Source organism: Salmo trutta, chromosome 11 (assembly GCF_901001165.1).
Source record: "Salmo trutta chromosome 11, fSalTru1.1, whole genome shotgun sequence".
In the NCBI taxonomy this organism is placed as follows: Eukaryota; Metazoa; Chordata; class Actinopteri; order Salmoniformes; family Salmonidae; genus Salmo; species Salmo trutta.
In genome coordinates, this window is record NC_042967.1 from 18,443,849 (window position 1) to 18,462,924 (window position 19,076).

The 19,076-nt window shown below is 45.3% G+C and overlaps 1 protein-coding gene across 3 annotated transcripts in view; it reads right to left on the reverse strand.

Moving 5' to 3' along the window:
* Positions 1-12,567: 12,567 nt before the first annotated feature.
* Positions 12,568-19,076, reverse strand: part of LOC115202366 (rho GTPase-activating protein 7) — a 151,652-nt gene continuing 145,143 nt past the window's right edge. For all 3 annotated transcript variants that reach the window (XM_029766486.1, XM_029766485.1, XM_029766487.1), the window contains 4 exons: positions 16,667-16,900; positions 15,683-15,900; positions 15,097-15,270; positions 12,568-14,690 (listed from right to left, as the gene is read on the reverse strand). In XM_029766486.1, the coding sequence (XP_029622346.1) occupies positions 14,591-14,690; positions 15,097-15,270; positions 15,683-15,900; positions 16,667-16,900 (726 nt within the window). In that variant the 3' untranslated portion in view covers positions 12,568-14,590. The remainder of the gene's footprint in view (positions 14,691-15,096; positions 15,271-15,682; positions 15,901-16,666; positions 16,901-19,076) is intronic.

The following is a 19,076-nucleotide window of genomic DNA, read 5'->3' on the forward strand; positions in this document are numbered from 1 at the left end:
GTCTGCATGAAAAGCAAGAGAAAGGAGGGTAAAGTGCACTCCATTGAAACAAACACAGATGAAGGGAACAACAGCACAGAGGATGTATATGCTAGCGAGTGCATAGGGGCAGTGAGGGCAAAAGGACAAAAGTGGTTTGTCACTCTGCTACTTAATAATAAACCACAGCAATGCCAGCTAGATTCAGGGGCCACATGTAACGTTATGAGCCTTAGAGACAAAAGGAGGCTCGCGCCCAGAGACAAACTCACACAGAGTAGCACCAAGCTGAAACTGTATTCAGGACAGTTCATGACCTCTTTAGGCCTGTTTGTGACAGAGTGTGTTTTACGTGGCCAGAAACACACCCTTGAGTTTGAAATAGTTGAGGCTAGTCAACAGCCATTACTGCCAGGTTCTACATGCGAGCGCCTTGGACTTATTAACTTCACCATCCCAACTGATCTTAACATTATAGACAATGTCCAGGCTGGGCCCCTGAGCAAGGACTCACTCCTGAGCAAGTACCATGATGTCTTCAATGCGCCGGTCGAGTCAGTTCCCGGCGAAGTCCACTTTGAGTTGGACGCAGCAATCCAGCCTGTCCAGTGTGCACCCCGCAATGTACCAGTGGCCATGAAAGCAGCTACAAAGGCTCAGCTTGACAAATACGAAGCAGATGGCCACATGATATCCGTCACCGAGCCTACAGACTGGATAAGTAATATGGTCATCGTCAAGAAACCAGACAAGCTACGGATATCCATTGATCCTAAACACCTCAACCGGGCTCTGAGACGCTCACATTACATTATGCCCACGTTGGAGGATGTTCTTTACAAGCTCCCAAAGGCCAGTCTTCACGCTCGTGGACGCCAGAGATGCCTTCCTGCAGTGCAAGCTCGACGAGCCCAGCAGCTACATGACCACCTTTTGGACACCCTGGGGCAGGAAGAGGTGGTTGAAGCTCCCGTTTGGTGTCTCCGTGGCTCCAGAGGTGTATCAGCGGAAACAGCATGAGCTGTTGATGGGACTCAGTGGCGTGGAACCCATAGCAGATGACATCCTCGTAGTTGGCTGTGGGGACAGTGATGAGGAGGCAGAATGTGACCATGACGCCAAGCTGCTGGCCCTGATGGTCAGATGCAGACAGGTCAAGCTAAGGCTAAGCATAAAAAAGCTTCAGTTTAAAGTGCCAGAGGTCCGCTTTCATGGGCACATCTTGTCCTCCACTGGATTGAAGGCGGATCCTGAAAAAGTGAAGGCTGTCTTGGAAATGCCCCACCCATCTGACGTAAAGGCAGTGCAGCGCTTCGTCGGATTCGTCACCTACCTGGCCAAGTTCCTACCGCGGCTCTCTGAAGTGTGTAAGCCACTAAGGAGGCTCATGGACAAGGACACCATCTGGCATTGGCTCCCAAAACATGACGCAGCGGTGAGGGAAATAAAACAACTGGTCACCCAGACACCTGTACTGCGATACTACGATGTGTCAAAACCTGTCACGATTCAGAGTGACTCAAGCCAGTATGGACTTGGCTGTTGCCTCATGCAGGAGGGCCAGCCTGTGGCATTCGCCTCTAGGGCACTCACCCCAACAGAGCAGAACTATGCCCAGATAGAGAAGGAGTGCCTCAGCATTGTGTTTGCATGCCAACGCTTCCACCACTATCTGTACGGGCGCGACAATATTACCGCAGAGACAGATCACAAGCCCCTTATTGCTATATTCAGCAAGCCTCTCCTGAATGCCCCGAAACGACTGCAGAGCATGCTACTGGCCCTACAAAACTACAACCTCAAGGTGGTGTATAAGCCAGGGCCAGAGATGTATGTGAGTGACACACTCAGCAGGGCTACTGCATCAGGCACTCACACACGCTCCATGCATGAACGACACGCAGTGTGCAGCTTACAAACAGAGCAAGTGGATGTTGAACACATCAACCAGGCTGACTACCTCAATGTCACGGACCAGCGCCTTATACAAATCAGACAGCACACAGACGGGGACGAGCAACTCCAGGCATTGAGGTCTGTGATTCTGATGGGCTGGCCCGACTGCAAGGAAGAAACTGCTTTAGCCGTCAGAGATTATTGGCCAGTCAAAGAGGAGCTCAGTGTTCAAAACGGAGTAATAATCAAGGGTCAGAGAGTCGTTATTCCCCGGTCTCTGCGCCCTGAGATGTTGGCGCGCGTGCACTCAAGTCACATAGGAGGTGAGGCCTGTTACAGACAAGCACGTGACACACTGTATTGGCCAGGAATGCAGAGTGAAATCAAAGACTATGTCAGTAATTGCACAATCGGCAATGAATATGCCACTGAGCAACAGAGAGAGACGATGATGTCCCACGAGCTACCGATGCGCCCCTGGCAGATAGTAAGTCTAGATCTCTTCCAGCACAGTGGCAAAGACTTTCTGCTGGTAGTCGATCATTACTCAGACTTCTGGGAGATTGACCTCCTCCCCGACCTCTCAGCAGAGACAATAATCAAACGCTGCAAGGCTCAGTTTGCCCGCTATGGCCAGCCAGATAGGGTAATTTCAGACAATGGACCCCAATTCTCCGGAGTTGAGTTCCGAAAATTAGCTGCAGATTGGGAATTCGAGCACGTCACTTCATCACCACGACACCCAAAAGCTAATGGGAAGGCGGAGTCCGCAGTCAAAATCGCAAAGAACCTCTGCAAAAAAGCTCTGCGAGAGGGCAAAGATGCCTGGAAAGCAATTCTGCAGTGGCGCAATACCCCGACAGAAGGCATGGATAGCAGCCCGGCCCAGCGCCTCATGGCACGGCGCTTATAAGCAGCTCTGCCAGTAGCCAGCACTCTCCTGGAGCCATGTGTGGTGACAGACGTGCTGGTGAAGCTACGTCACAGAAGACAGGTCTCCAAGTTCATCTATGACAAATCAGCAAAAGACTTACCTGAGCTCAGGGTGGGTGAAACGGTGCGGATGAAGCCACTACCAGGGGACCGGACTGGCCTCTGGAGACTCGGATCCTGTGTACAGAAATGGCACCACGCTCCTACTTGGTCGAGGTGAATGGATCACGGTACCGTCGTAACAGGGTTGACCTTCGGATTGCTGAGCCAGCACCTACTCAGAACCCTGATGGTAAAAGGGGTCGCATGACAAAAGACAGAACCCCAGCAAGTCACATGGGGCCTGAGGCACTGGGCAAAGAGCCAGGGGATCACAGGTCGGCCGCTCCCTCGCCCATCAATACTCCCCTTAGACAGTCAGGTGACACGCCTGTGCGGGAACCCGCAGTCCTCGCAGACAAGCCCCCTGTCTTTTCACGCTGTGGGCGTCTGTCCCAGCCACCAAAAATACTTAATCTGTAGGTTTCCCATTAGGGATTGTTGACAGACAGAGATAAAAGTGAAGAGAGTATCAAAATGTGTTAAGTTGTTACCTGAAAAAAAAATAAAAATAAATAAAAATACTAAACTGTTCATGTTGGAAATTATTACTAGGTTTGTGTTGTTAGTGAATTGACAGCTCCTGTCCTATTTTATAAAAGGAAAGATGTTATGGGTGTAAGATGGCACAGTGATGCCATCTGTTGGTAAATGTTAATTACTGCAACTCCAGTGTTTTACCGGTGTGCTTGAAATACCTGGATGTATTGCAATATACTGAACAAGACTGGTTACTCGCATCCATGCCTCTGTCTCGTCATTTAACATTCAAACAATGTGTGACCTTATGTCCTTTTAGATTTACCCAATATGTCATGGTTAGCTGTTGTCTTCTTAACTATAACAGCATCTCTCCCAACTCTTCCTGCATCGCTGCCACCGGGGAGGTCCTGAGTGCTCCACAGCATATTCTTAGGGCTTGGGCCTGGATTACATCTAGCTTTTAAAAAAGATGTCTGAGATGCTGATCCATATGCTACACTTCCATAATCCAGTGATGACCTTTACGGAGCTATATATATCATTTTCAATGCCGTTCTATCTGCCCCCACACTATTCCAGACAGGCAACGCATCACATTCAATATTTTCTTTCCTCTGCCCATGTAATTCGAGTGTGTCAAACCAGACCCCCAGGAACCTAAAAACTCCTGATTGCCGCCCACAATTTGGGGCATTCCTGGGGGGTGGGGTGGGGGGTTTTGGCACCAGTAAACAGTGTCCTTTGCTCCTGCTTGCCCAACACCTGCCCTCACCGTTAACAGAACTGCGTGAAAACATTGCTGGGGGCGAAGGACACTGTCTACCGGTGTACGGCTAGCTAGCAACCGTTGTCGCCCCCGCCCCTTCTTCTGTGGGGTTTGTCGGTGGTTGGCATCAAACGTTATTGTGCATCACCTACTGTACTGGAGCGCCCCCCGCCTCCTTCATGTCCTAGTTTAAAAATGTACAGTAGAATTATAAAGAGGGGTTCCTGCAGATGCAGGAATGCCCACATTTTATTTAACTAGGCAAGTCAGTTGCTGGGTCAATTGTGCGCCGCCCTATGGGACTCCCAACCACAGTTGGATGTGATGCAGCCTGGATTCAAACCAAGGACTGCAGTGACGCCTCTTACACTGAAATGCAGTGCTTTAGGCAGCTGCGCCACTCGGGATCCCCGAGCGCAGGACCGCCCAGAAATGCGGCCCGCAATTGCACCCTTCTTGGTTGTCGCCTACCCAATTACTATTTGCATAATCTTTGGATGCGTACAAATAAATAAATAGATAAAACATTTTAAAAAATGAATAAATTGTCGGATGCATTTGCTGTGGTAATAAGGGATAGAGATGATACGATATAGGATTTTTATTTTATTTGAGAATTTCCTTGTAAAATAACAATTTGTACACACGAGTCCTCCAAATCAGTTTAGTCATCAATATGACCGTTATTGATAATATTGATAACGCAATTATTTATATTTTGCAGGTATGATAACCTTTTGAATCACACATATCATGTTCTGACTTGAACTTGTTCAGCACATTTTGTTGGATCATACTGGTGTCGGGGTCTTGTAGTTGCTTACAACGACCACTAGATGGTAGTGTAGCCTCACTCCTTAAACCCTTGCTCAGTTTGAAATCAATCTGACCCCAGTGGTGGTAACTCTTATCCGCAGAGGACCTGTTGGGGAACTTTTGTTACTGCCAGGCAATCACTCACCTCATTCAACCAATTACAGTCTCGGTGGAAGGCTATGACTACTTGTGCTGACTGTGTAGCTCGACAACCGTGTTTGAGGTTTGAATAACCTCTGGGCTATGTGGTTGTCTTTGAATCTGGGACGTGTCTTTCCCTGTTGATGATACTGAACGATGGTCTGACTCTATGCTTAAGGGCCTGAAATAGTCAAACGGTGGTTCAAAGAGAATGAGTCAATGTTGAACTAATGTTTTACTAAGGTTGAATTTCCATCTCTCTATGACTCAAGTCTTTTCCCACAGAGAAGCTATTCAGATGTCATGTCCAGACAGACTGACTTTAAAACCACCAGTCTGTGTGGCCGCCCAGCAGAGAACTGGCTGGGGGATCAGGGCCAGGTGGGCCACATTTGGGACGTGAAGTCACTGGGGGGGTGTGTGTGTGTGTGTGTGTGTGTGTGTGTGTGTGTGTGTGTGTGTGTGTGTGTGTGTATCTGTGTACATGCATCAGAGCCATAGAATATATTATAATATTATTATGTGAACTTTAAGACAACTTTCATGTAAGACATTTTTTTCTTTATGTTGACACATACCATGTCATCATCACTGATAATTCCTGTTGTCACAACAACACACATTTCTCCTGCGCTCGTCATGCATTTGTAATCAGGCCATCTACACAGACAGAGCTACTATGGTTACGTCCCAAATGGCACACTGTTCCCTATGGATCCTGGTCAAAAGTAGGGCACTATATAAGGAATAGGGTACCATTTCAGACACACCCCATGACTCCCAGATCCTCTCAACCATGTGGCAGGAACATACTGTATGTGTGATTCCTAACCATCTATGGAAACCACCCAGTGATCGTGTTAAACCCTGGGTCAAGGTTAAAGCCTAAGTGAACATGCTAAACCCTGGGTCCAGGTTAAAGCTTCAGTGAACATGTTAAACCCTAGGTCAAGTTTAAAGCTTCAGTGAACATGTTAAACCCTGGGTCAAGGTTAAAGCTTCAGTCAACATGTTAGACCCTGGGTCCAGGTTAAAGCCTAAGTGAACATGCTAAACCCTGGGTCCAGGTTAAAGCTTCAGTGAACATGTTAAACCCTAGGTCAAGTTTTAAGCTTCAGTGAACATTTTAAACCCTGGGTCAAGGTTAAAGCGTCAGTGATCATGTTAAACCCTGGGTCAAGGTTAAAGCTTCAGTGATCATGTTAAACCCTGGGTCAAGGTTAAAGCTTCAGTGAACATGTTAAACCCTGGGTCAAGGTTAAAGCGTCAGTGATCATGTTAAACCCTAGGTCAAGTTTAAAGCTTCAGTGAACATGTTAAACCCTGGGTCAAGGTTAAAGCTTCAGTCAACATGTTAGACCCTGGGTCCAGGTTAAAGCCTAAGTGAACATGCTAAACCCTGGGTCCAGGTTAAAGCTTCAGTGAACATGTTAAACCCTAGGTCAAGTTTTAAGCTTCAGTGAACATTTTAAACCCTGGGTCAAGGTTAAAGCGTCAGTGATCATGTTAAACCCTGGGTCAAGGTTAAAGCTTCAGTGATCATGTTAAACCCTGGGTCAAGGTTAAAGCTTCAGTGAACATGTTAAACCCTGGGTCAAGGTTAAAGCCTAAGTGAACATGCTAAACCCTGGGTCCAGGTTAAAGCTTCAGTGAACATGTTAAACCCTAGGTCAAGTTTAAAGCTTCAGTGAACATGTTAAACCCTGGGTCAAGGTTAAAGCTTCAGTCAACATGTTAGACCCTGGGTCCAGGTTAAAGCCTAAGTGAACATGCTAAACCCTGGGTCCAGGTTAAAGCTTCAGTGAACATGTTAAACCCTAGGTCAAGTTTTAAGCTTCAGTGAACATTTTAAACCCTGGGTCAAGGTTAAAGCGTCAGTGATCATGTTAAACCCTGGGTCAAGGTTAAAGCTTCAGTGATCATGTTAAACCCTGGGTCAAGGTTAAAGCTTCAGTGAACATGTTAAACCCTGGGTCAAGGTTAAAGCCTAAGTGAACATGCTAATCCCTGGGTCCAGGTTAAAGCTTCAGTGAACATGTTAAACCCTAGGTCAAGTTTAAAGCTTCAGTGAACATGTTAAACCCTGGGTCAAGGTTAAAGCTTCAGTGAACATGTTAGACCCTGGGTACAGGTTAAAGCCTAAGTGAACATGCTAAACCCTGGGTCAAGGTTAAAGCTTCAGTGATCATGTTAAACCCTGGGTCAAGGTTAAAGCTTCAGTGATCATGTTAAACCCTGGGTCAAGGTTAAAGCTTCAGTGATCATGTTAAACCCTGGGTCAAGGTTAAAGCTTCAGTGATCATGTTAAACCCTGGGTCAAGGTTAAAGCTTCAGTGAACATGTTAGACCCTGGGTACAGGTTAAAGCCTAAGTGAACATGCTAAACCCTGGGTCAAGGTTAAAGCTTCAGTGATCATGTTAAACCCTGGGTCAAGGTTAAAGCTTCAGTGATCATGTTAAACCCTGGGTCAAGGTTAAAGCTTCAGTGATCATGTTAAACCCTGGGTCAAGGTTAAAGCTTCAGTAAACATGTTAAACCCTGTGTCAAGGTTAAAGCTTCAGTGAACATGTTAAACCCTGGCTCAAGGTTAAAGCTTCAGTGAACATGTTAAACCCTGGCTCAAGGCAGTGGCGTGTATTCATGGTTGCCAAAGGAAGCCAGGCTTCCCCAAATAAATTGACCAAGAAAAAAACATATAAAAAAATGTATATTTCGTTTCTGTTTCCATAATTTTCCTTCAATTCGCCAGAGGCTGAATGTATCTCACTGGAGAAAGCGTCCGAGTGAGCTCAGCTGTGAATGGTCCTGGTGCACCAAAAATAAACTGAGTGAGCTCAGCTGTGAATGGTCCTGGTGCACCAAAAATAAGTGTAAAGTTTGGATTTGGCTTCACTCCTATCACATCGCATCAAAATACGTCATTGACAGAAACAATTTGAATTGTTGCATCTCGTTGTGTTGTTGTCCTCCGGTGGCTTACTAGCTAGCTAAAATGGTCCCTTTCCTAAATTAGCCATGGATGGAGATAGGGATTTGGACTTGTGGTTTTACTTAATTCTCCTTAATGGCCAATGATTATATTGGCGACTCTGATAACTAATGTACTAACTTATCAACTCTGACGATGTAGCTCGTAGTTGTTCTTTGTAGCATGGCCGTCTAGTGATTTGGTTGCTGTTGGCCAATCAGGAGAGACACCTGTAACTGCAATGACTGGGCCACATTCAGTTGCCAAACGTTGTCGAACGTTGCAGATAGAAATTCCATTAATTGAGCCAAAGTGTTTCCTTGGGCGACATGTCGGAGAGGCATGTTTGTTCTGCATTACATTTTTCTATCTGAACTTACCAAAACGTTTTGTCTGGCTGAACGCGCCCCTGGAGAGGGGGAACCTGTTCAGGATGGTTCAACAGTACAGAACAATCAGATATAAATATAATTGTGTAGAAAAAATATGACTGTGTGCCATGTAGAATATGCAATCATTTCTGAACATTTTATCTCACTTAACACACCTCAGCAGAGTTGGGGTCAATTCCATTTCAATTCCAGTCAATTCTGAAAATAAACCAAATTCCAATTCCACATTTTTCTCACTGACAAGCATAAAGAGAATTGGAATTTCAGCTTACTTTCAGAATTGACTGGAATTATAATGGAAAGGATCCCAACCCTGCACCTCAGGTTTCACAACACGGCATGAGGTAACGTTACAACTAGAGGAATTCCAGTGTTGTTGTATTACGATGTCTCTCCCACACACTTTTACTCTGTCATCCTCTCCTCTTTCTACCTCTCTCCATGCGTTTATCAATTTGGGAACCCTCCTCCACCCCATTCTCAGAGGATTTGTCTGGAACATGTTCCTGGTGCTGACTCTAGGTCAGCTCTTACCGGGGCGGGCTCAGAGATGTTTAGTTTCTAAGAACAGACACACACATACTTGGATGCATAGATACACATACATACACATAGACGCATACATGCGCACCTAGATACAGTGAGGGAAAAAATTATTTGATCCCCTGCTGATTTTGTACGTTTGCCCACTGACAAAGAAATGATCAGTCTATCATTTTAATGGTAGGTTTATTTGAACAGTGAGAGACAGAATAACAACAAAAAAATCCAGAAAAACGCATGTCAAAAATGTTATAAATTGATTTGCAATTTAATGAGGGAAATAAGTATTTGACCCCCTCTCAATCAGAAAGATTTCTGGCTCCCAGGTGTCTTTTATACAGGTAACGAGCTGAGATTACGAGCACACTCTTAAAGGGAGTGCTCCTAATCTCAGCTTGTTACCTGTTTAAAAGACACCTGTCCACAGAAGCAATCAATCAATCAGATTCCAAACTCTCCACCATGGCCAAGACCAAAGAGCTCTCCAAGGATGTCAGGGACAAGATTGTAGACCTACACAAGGCTGGAATGGGCTACAAGACCATCGCCAAGCAGCTTGGTGAGAAGGTGACAACAGTTGGTGCGATTATTCGCAAATGGAAGAAACACAAAAGAACTGTCAATCTCCCTCGGCCTGGGGCTCCATGCAAGATCTCACCTCGTGGAGTTGCAATGATCATGAGAACAGTGAGGAATCAGCCCAGAACTACACGGGAGGATCTTGTCAATGACCTCAAGGCAGCTGGGACCATAGTCACCAAGAAAACAATTGGTAGCACACTACGCCATGAAGGATTGAAATCCTGCAGCGCCCGCAAGGTCCCCCTGCTCAAGAAAGCACATATACATGCCCGTCTGAAGTTTGCCAATGAACATCTGAATGATTCAGAGGACAGCTGGGTGAAAGTGTAGTGGTCAGATGAGACCAAAATGGAGCTCTTTGGCATCAACTCAACTCGCCGTGTTTGGAGGAGGAGGAATGCTGCCTATGACCCCAAGAACACCATCCCCACCGTCAAACATGGAGGTAGAAACATTATGCTTTGGGGGTGTTTTTCTGCTAAGGGGACAGGACAACTTCACCGCATCAAAGGGACGATGGACGGGGCCATGTACGGTCAAATCTTGGGTGAGAACCTCCTTCCCTCAGCCAGGGCATTGAAAATGGGTCGTGGATGGGTATTCCAGCATGACAATGACCCAAAACACACGGCCAAGGCAACAAAGGAGTGGCTCAAGAAGAAGCACATTAAGGTCCTGGAGTGGCCTAGCCAGTCTCCAGACCTTAATCCTATAGAAAATCTGTGGAGGGAGCTGAAGGTTTGAGTTGCCAAACGTCAGCCTCGAAACCTTAATGACTTGGAGAAGATCTGCAAAGAGGAGTGGGACAAAATCCCTCCTGAGATGTGTGCAAACCTGGTGGCCAACTACAAGAAACATCTGACCTCTGTGATTGCCAACAAGGGTTTTGCCACCAAGTACTAAGTCATGTTTTGCAGAGGGGTCAAATACTTATTTCCCTCATTAAAATGCAAATCATTTTATAACATTTTTGACATGCGTTTTTCTGGATTTTTTTGTTGTTATTCTGTCTCTCACTGTTAAAATAAATCTACCATTAACATTATAGACTGATCATTTCTTCGTTAGTGGGCAAACGTACAAAATCAGAAGTGGGTTAAATACTTTTTTCTCTCACTGTAGATGCACAAACACACACACAAACACACACTCACATACTGTAGATTCCAATGCATGCACTTATGCACCCATGTACACACACACACACACACACACACACACACACACACACACACACACACACACACACACACACACACACACACACACACACACACACACACACACACACACACACACACACGGGGTAATACGTGTGTGTGTGAGTTGGAAGCTGTATTTTCTCTCTGGTTTCACAGAAACCCTTCAGAAGAGAATGTGGAAAGCTCTTGTTGTCCACGTGACTGAGGGTTGTTGTTGAGAAGGAATGAATGTGCTGCCGTGTGCTGTATAATATCTGCACATTATCTAGATTTAGTGTACAGCGTATGTGGGTGTTCATGCAAGTTTGTGCATGTCACTTCTGTTCTTGTACTGTATGTATGGCTAATCCCTCTGTGTGTACAGTACACGTGTGTTCTCCTGTGAAGGCATAGTGTGTGGCAGAATCCCAAATGGCATCCTATTCCCTATTTAGTGCACTACTTTTGACCAGGGCCCATAGGGGTGCCATAAAGGATGCACCGTATGTGTATGTAACATTTCTTCCACTCCTGTTGCCTTATCATAAATGAATACACTTTTTTTTTTACACTGCATTGATCCAACACACGTGTATCAAATGCCTGTGTGCACCAAATGTGTGTAGAACCAAAATGTTCATACAGCATTTGAGGATGTGCGTGTGTCTCTGAGAATGTGTACATAAAACGCATACAGTAAGTGTGGGTGTGTGTGTGTGTGAGCTGCCCAGTGAGAGCCCATTGTGTGTGTGTGTGTGTGTGTGTGTGTGTGTGTGTGTGTGTGTGTGTGTGTGTGTGTGTGTGTGTGTGTGTGTGTGTGTGTGTGTGTGTGTGTGTGGTGGGAAAAAGCACCAACCCCACCCGCCTCAAGCCCACAGATGGCCCCTGCTGGTTTGACGGCATGTGAGAGGAACGCTAGGGGGGTCCGAGCCCCCCCCCCCCTCTGCCCAGCCTCAGACCCTGTGACAGTCCACCCCTTCCAGCTGTGGCCACAACAGACCCTTTGTCCACCCCTGCCATATGAACCAGTTATGTAAGACGGACTGTGAGTGAGATCACCATCTATGTACCAAGCAAGCCACCGCCTGCTGCCTGTCCACCTCTCTCCAGACCTCTCTCCGGACCTCTCTCACTGTCTTTCTCTGGGCTCCCCTCTCTCTTGCTCTCCCTCTCTCTACCGTACATGTTGTTTGTGAGGAGAGAGTGAGAGAGAGAGGGAGCGAGAGAGGCAGGGAGAGAGAGAGAGAGCAAGAAAGGCAGGGAGATAGAGAGAGAGAGCGCGAGGGAGCTAGAGAGAGAGGAAGGGAGCGAGAGAGAGGAAGGGAGAGAGAAATAGAGAGAGGAAGGGAGGGAGAGAGAGCAGAAAGAGAGAGAGAGGGAGGGAGTGAGAGGAAGGGAGAGAGAGAGCAAGAGAAAGAAGAAGGGAGAGAGAGGTAATCCAGGGGCAGGGTACAGTATGACCCTAGGCTAAGCTCTCTGTCTGAGAAAGAATTTAGACTCAAACAAACTATCAGAAACATGATAAGGTATTTCAGAGTTACCACAAAACCAATGTTTGGGTAATGGTGTATTGCTTACGGCCCTCCTTTGGCCCGAATAACCTTAAAGGGGCCCTTCACCACTATTACAGTCCTACTATACTGTAGCCAATTTGGGGGGCAGCCTACTTGAGACCATTGTAAAGTGCATTATCATTTTAAATGACATCAGAAACCAAGTCAACTCCAATCCACCTGAACTCTCAACATTTCTGAACACCAGCCAATGACCCCACTAAGACAACACTCTTTGTTTAATACATTTAATAGTGCACGTGACTGTGATTAATCTGTACAGAAATAATATTAATAATACAAAATATAAAACACATTTAGAATTTCTGTAACTTAAGCGTAACATTAACAATAAAATAAACATGGTACAAAAAAACATATCTGAGGTATAAATATATTTTTAAATTAACTGTCATTGTCATGCGTTACTCATATTTGACGGCATACAAATAATGTACACACACGTTTAACAATACAACACAATGGCTTAGCAAATTAGTCACACACTGAACAGAGAACGTATAGGTTTTAACACGGGGCCCTAATCCGGCCCGGATGAAGGTGTACTTGGTTACTATTAGTCTAAAACTTCATTTAAGGTAACACAGACAGACAGACAGACAGACAGACAGACAGACAGACAGACAGACAGACAGACAGACAGACAGACAGACAGACAGACAGACAGACAGACAGACAGACAGACAGACAGACAGACAGAAAAGAAACTTGCACATATAGATCATTTTTCCTTCTTTAAACCAGACAAACATTCTCTGCACTTTCTCCTCCTCTATTTACAGTAAAACCTGTAAAATCCCACACCTTTATAAAAGGGCCTTCTCTTTTCTTTGTTTTCTATTCATTTCTTCTCTTCTTTTCTGTTTCTCTTTCCCCCCGGGTTTTTTCTTTTTTGTGAAGCATAAGACTATCTGGACTGCTCTTGTGTACATCGTACTACAAAAGTAATAACCGGAAGTGTTTCTTTCATCAATGTTTAGCCTACAAATGGCGGCCATTTTGGAATCCTAGCCCTGTTGATTGTTGTGTATTCTCGGTGCTCTTTTAAGCAGCAGAATCAATCAAAATGCTCTGTGACTGTTTGCTTTCTTTAAGCTTGGTCCATCAGAATCTAAGTCTCCATTTTAGTTTTTGGGGCGACTTTAACCCTCTCAACCAATTGGTGTTCCAGCCACCATTTTGCTTCTGTTCCATCCTATAAACCCACTCTATGCTATCTTTCCTTAATGTAATTTCATCAAATATCAACTCACCATACCCCACTTATCAATACAAACTCAGAAATTGCATATTTTCAATACATTCACACAACTGTTAGCCCATATTATCCATCCATCCTCCATCCGTCGAATAATACAGTATCTTCCTGAAAACAATGTCGTGGACATTACCTCTGCTGTAACAAGATAAAAACACTTGTGCACGAGTATGCACGCACACACACACACACACACACACACACACACACACACACACACACACACACACACACACACACACACACACACACACACACACACACACACACACACAGAGGAAACAGGAAAAAGCAACATGAACAGGTGCAGGATATAGTATATACAGACTATATTGCAGCTGGGAGCCAGTGCATGAAATATGTCTAATTAATTCATCACACACACACATACACACGCGCACACACACACACACACACACACACACACACGCACATGCACACACTAACCTTCTCTCTTCTCAGAAGCTCCCTCTCCCCTATAGATTCTCTTTTTACTAATCCGTGACATCACATCCTGTGATGGTGATGTCACATCCTCTCTGTAAAGGTATTATGCTTGTTGGATGAGTGACACTATACTTCCATTTCAGACACATTTACTTTGGTTGTGCCGCCCGCAACGCACCACCTAGCACAAGAACCACAACACAACTCTGAAAGAACTTTGAGGGTCCATGTCCGTTCCAGTCCTTGCATGACCCCTCGGAGGCAGTAACACCACCTGGTCGTTGATGACAGTCTACGGATGACGACAAAGTCTGTTCAAAGTCTCTCTGTCCAGGACACAAGGGTCTGTCTGTCAACAGCTTGAATCATGTCAATGAGTCAATGGGTTGTCTTCCCCAGTCAACCCCAACCGCCATCAGGGCTGTAGCGAATTAGGGGGTGAGGTGGGGGTGGAAAGAGAGTCTATCGGGGTCCAGGGTGTCGCCCCTTCTTGTGACTTTGGTCTCCAAGTCAAGTGGAGCTGCCTGCCCCTCACTTATCCATCTGGGTGGTGAAGGACTGGCGTATCCGCACCACCTCACTGGCACACAGGTGTCCATACAGTTTGTTGTACCACTCTGGGAACCGACCCCTGGAAACAGAGAGACAGAGAGGAGACACCTTTTTAGTATCAGACCAGGCTCACAGAGTTACTTTGATTTAGAGAGGAGATGTTTTAGCATCAGACCAGAGTTACTTTGATTTAGAGAGGAGATGTTTAAGCATCAGACCAGAGTTACTTTGATTTAGAGAGAAGATGTTTTAGCATCAGACCAGAGTTACTTTGATTTAGAGAGGAGATGTTTAAGCATCAGACCAGAGTTACTTTGATTTAAAGCTCTCCTCTAGTTCCCTTAAACATTTTAGTTCAGAGTTGAGCATGCCTACCCTTTATTCTACTGTTTCTATTCTACTGTTTCTATTCTACTGTTTCTATTCTACTGGTTCTATTGTTCTATTCTCTACTGTTTCTACTGGTTCCGTTCCAGCTGACTCACCTGCAGTCGACCCTGGAGATGTGTGTGAGGCGAGACTTGTTGCTGCTGCATGGCTCGATGAAGTAGCGTGAGGTGAGCACATTGGCCCGGACGCCCAGTAACGCTGCCCCGTCATGGTCCACTGAGGTACACACCAACGCACACGCTCCCTTAGGTAGGTCTGTCACCCACGTCCTGAAACAGAGAGAAGACATGTTGACTTGTTTTATACCGAAAGAGAGAAAGAGAGACACAGAGAGAGTTGTTTTATACCATTGAGGAAGAGAATAATGAAAGAAGGAAATAAATAATGGATGAATGAGACAAACACAAGAAGGGGATATACAAGGAGTGGGAAGGTAGGTACAATCTTCAGGAAAAAAGTGCTATCTAGAACCGAAAAAGGTTTTTACACTGTCCCTATAGGAGAACCCTTTGAATAAATATTATTGGTTCAAGGTAGAACAATTTTGGTTCCAAGTAGAACCGTTTTGGGTTCCATGTAGAACCCTTTCCAAAAAGGGTTTTACTCTGAACCAAAAAGGGTTCTCCTATGGGGACAGCTGAAGAACCCTTCTGGAGTGTAGGGAGATCCTTAATCTTCTACCTGAGCACGAGGTGGTCTCTGGTGGGGTGGGGGGCCATGCTGTTCCTGGTGTACTGGTACACTTCTGTGTGATCGCCTAGCGTCTCCACCACACGGCTCTCCATCAGGTCCTCGTCCCAGCGGCCCTGCTCCCGGAGGACCCGCGTCAACACCTCCTCAGGACCTGCAGGCACCTCCACGGACGCCTTCCACAGGCGCAGCGGCGAGCCGTCGTGGACCTAAGAGTCAGAAAACAAAAGAGATCATCTTTTAATACTTTTGTAAAAACATATCTGTATACTTTATTGACGAGTTTAAGGGCAACAATGTTTTTTGGGGAAACAGCTTGGATGCTAATGCTAACGTTAACTGGAATGATGTAATGTTGAAACTAGCGCTACGCAGGCTCTGGGAAAGAAGGCCCAGGTCTTGCACCATGATTGGGAACATAACTGTAAGGGCAGTGTTGTAATCACAACAACCCAAAGCCTCTCTCCTTATCTGTTACACTAGTCAGCTGCCTTCCTTCAAGAGGCCTTGTGACTGGGAAGATTATTGGCAAAGAGATAACGACTGGACAGGGTGTGTGTGTGTGAGTGTGTGTGTGTGTGTGTGTGTGTGTGTGTGTGTGTGTGCATTGAGCGAGCCCCTTGACAAACTGATGTAACCTTGGGGGGGGGGGGGGGGGGTAGTTTCACACTGACCTGTTTCTACACAGGAAATACTAACTGGTGCTTTTCCATTACACAATGAGAGAGAGAGACAGAGAGACAGAGAGAAAGAGAGAGCGAGAGCGAGAAAGAGAGACGTGGAATACACTACGCTTTATGCCAGCCTTTTCTAAACAACAAACACAAGTAATGTATGTAGTCCTTCATACTAATTGAACTGATATATAAGGACAATAAAATGAACATGAACTTAGAATTTAAAAGACAAGATCCATCCTCCATAGATTAGAATAAAAGAGAATAAAATTGATACTATCTATCCCTCTGTCCATACCTTCTTGTACGCCAGCTCGGCGAGTTCAGGCGTGGAGCAGCTGTCGTAACCTTTGAACTTGTCCTTGGCCTCTTTGAGGAGGGCGTCCAGGCTGTCCTGGAGGTAGGTCCTGCATCCCATGGGGCCGCCAGCACCGCCATCACCCCCAGAGGAACCCCCTAGCTCCTCCAACTTCAGGGGGATCAGGGCCTGCTCCTGGTACGAGTTTCTGCAGCGACTCATCTCTTCTGGGATCTACGGGGGAAGAGGAGGGAATAGTTTGTTAGTTTATCATACAATTACAATAAGTATACCATTTTACGATGACATACAATGAATGGGAGGAGAGAGGGCCGTCAGGACTGTTTCAGACACTGAAGATGAGCACTAATACCAGCGTGTTGAGGTACAAGGTGTGTGAAATACCAGTGTTCAACTTGTTTGTAGTCATGATGAACGTACATGTACAGCTTTGAACATTAATACACTGATGGGCCGATGGACAAACAGACCTACAGATTAACAAAGGAATTCTAAAATAACCACCAAATCATGATCAGACAATCAGATCTGTCATAAACAAGAATACGTCATCCAATCCCTTATCAACCTGTCCTTTACCTGCCAACCCCATCCTGAGTTTAATCACGCCGTATTAAGGATGGGAAACTCCACAAGAAATCAGTGTGGGACAAAGATAAAGGAGTCCTGCTATAGAAGCTTAGAGCATCCTGTTTTTCTAATTTCACTTCCAGTCTCTCTCTCTCTCTCTCTCTCTCTCTCTACCTCTCTCTTTACCTACCTCTCTCCCTCCACCTCTCTCTTTACCTATCTCTCTCTCCCTCTACCTCTCTCTCTAATTCTCTCTCTCCATCTCTCTCTCTCTCTCTTTCCTGCTTACTTAAAAGATGTACTTCAGTTGACATCAGAAGAGATCATGATGAGAAGAGTTATCAGTTAGAAATCCACTGAATTGTTGAATCAGTCTTATTGTATCAGTCTTATTGTATCAGTCTTATTGTATCTGTCTTATTGTATCAGTCATCAGCCCACCCAGACCACTCACAGACTAATATTAAATTACAAGAAAAGAACTGACGTGTGTGTGTGTGTGTGTGTGTGGGGGGTTAATGCTATTTACTGGTCATGTTCAACGCTATTTGCTAGCATCCACCAGAGGAGATTTATGAATGAATCTAATACGTTTTTTTTTTTACTCTGTTAGTGAAATTAAACGGACTCCAGAATCCAGATCCTTGTAATATAATGTTAGGCAGTGTGTAACCCCTCATGTCATAACAGCTTTCTTTCATAACAGCTTTTTGAGCCGATTGATTCGGGCCGGACTGGTACCAAAATTGTAGTCCACCTGCCGACATTCATTATTTCTCTCTTAACGAATCAAGTGCTTCCTGCCTTTGGACATCGAGCCCCCTAATTAGCCGAGATTGGTCAAGGGGATTGTGGGTTTTGCGGTGCTACACAGTACGGCTTACTGTATTTCTCCCCCTTACTTAACTACAATACCGAACATTCCATAGGGCTCAGTCAGTGTGCGACGGGTAAACAGAAGCATGGAGATAGGTCAATGGGATTGTGGGTTTTGTGGCGCTACAAAACAGCTTACCGTATTCCATCAACCAGACTATTAGTCTTATGTTACTACAGTACCCAACATTCCATAGGGCTCAGCGAGTGCGACGGGTAAACACAAACTCAGTCATGTAAGACGTGGGGCGGAGAGGGCTTGGTTACTTGGCTAAGACGATTTGTTTTTATTTAACGATAACAATGCTCCAAAAACGCACACAGGAAAAACAACCTCGGATCCGGATCAGAGGGACTTTCGGAACTGAGATGAACATGTTTAACTTCACTAGGATAGGGGGCAGCAATCAGAATTTTGGATGAAAAGCGTGCCCAAATTAAACTGCCTGCTACTCAGGCCCAGAAGCTAGGATATGCATATAATTGGTAGATTTGGATAGAAAACACTCTAAAGTTTCCAAAACTGTTAAAAAAAATTCTGTGAGTATAACAGAACTGATATGGCAGGCAAAAACCTGAGGAAAATCCATCCAGGAAGTACTATTATTTTGAAAGGCTGTTTTTCCATTGAAAGCCTATCCACCATACAAAGACTTAGGACCCAGTTCACGATCTCTATGGCTTCTTCTACATGTGGCCAGTCTTTAGACATTGTTTCAGGCTTTTACCCTGAAAAATTAGGGAGATACAGCACTTTCAATGAGTGGATAGTGGAAATTTCCAGACATGAAGCCAGCGCTTGATCGGGAGCCTTTCTTGTTTCTCCTTTTCTATTGACAAAGGTTTTGTCCGGTTGAAATATTATTGATTATTTATGACAAAAACAACCTGAGGATTGATTTTAAACATCGTTTGACATGCTTCTACAAACCTTTATTGTACT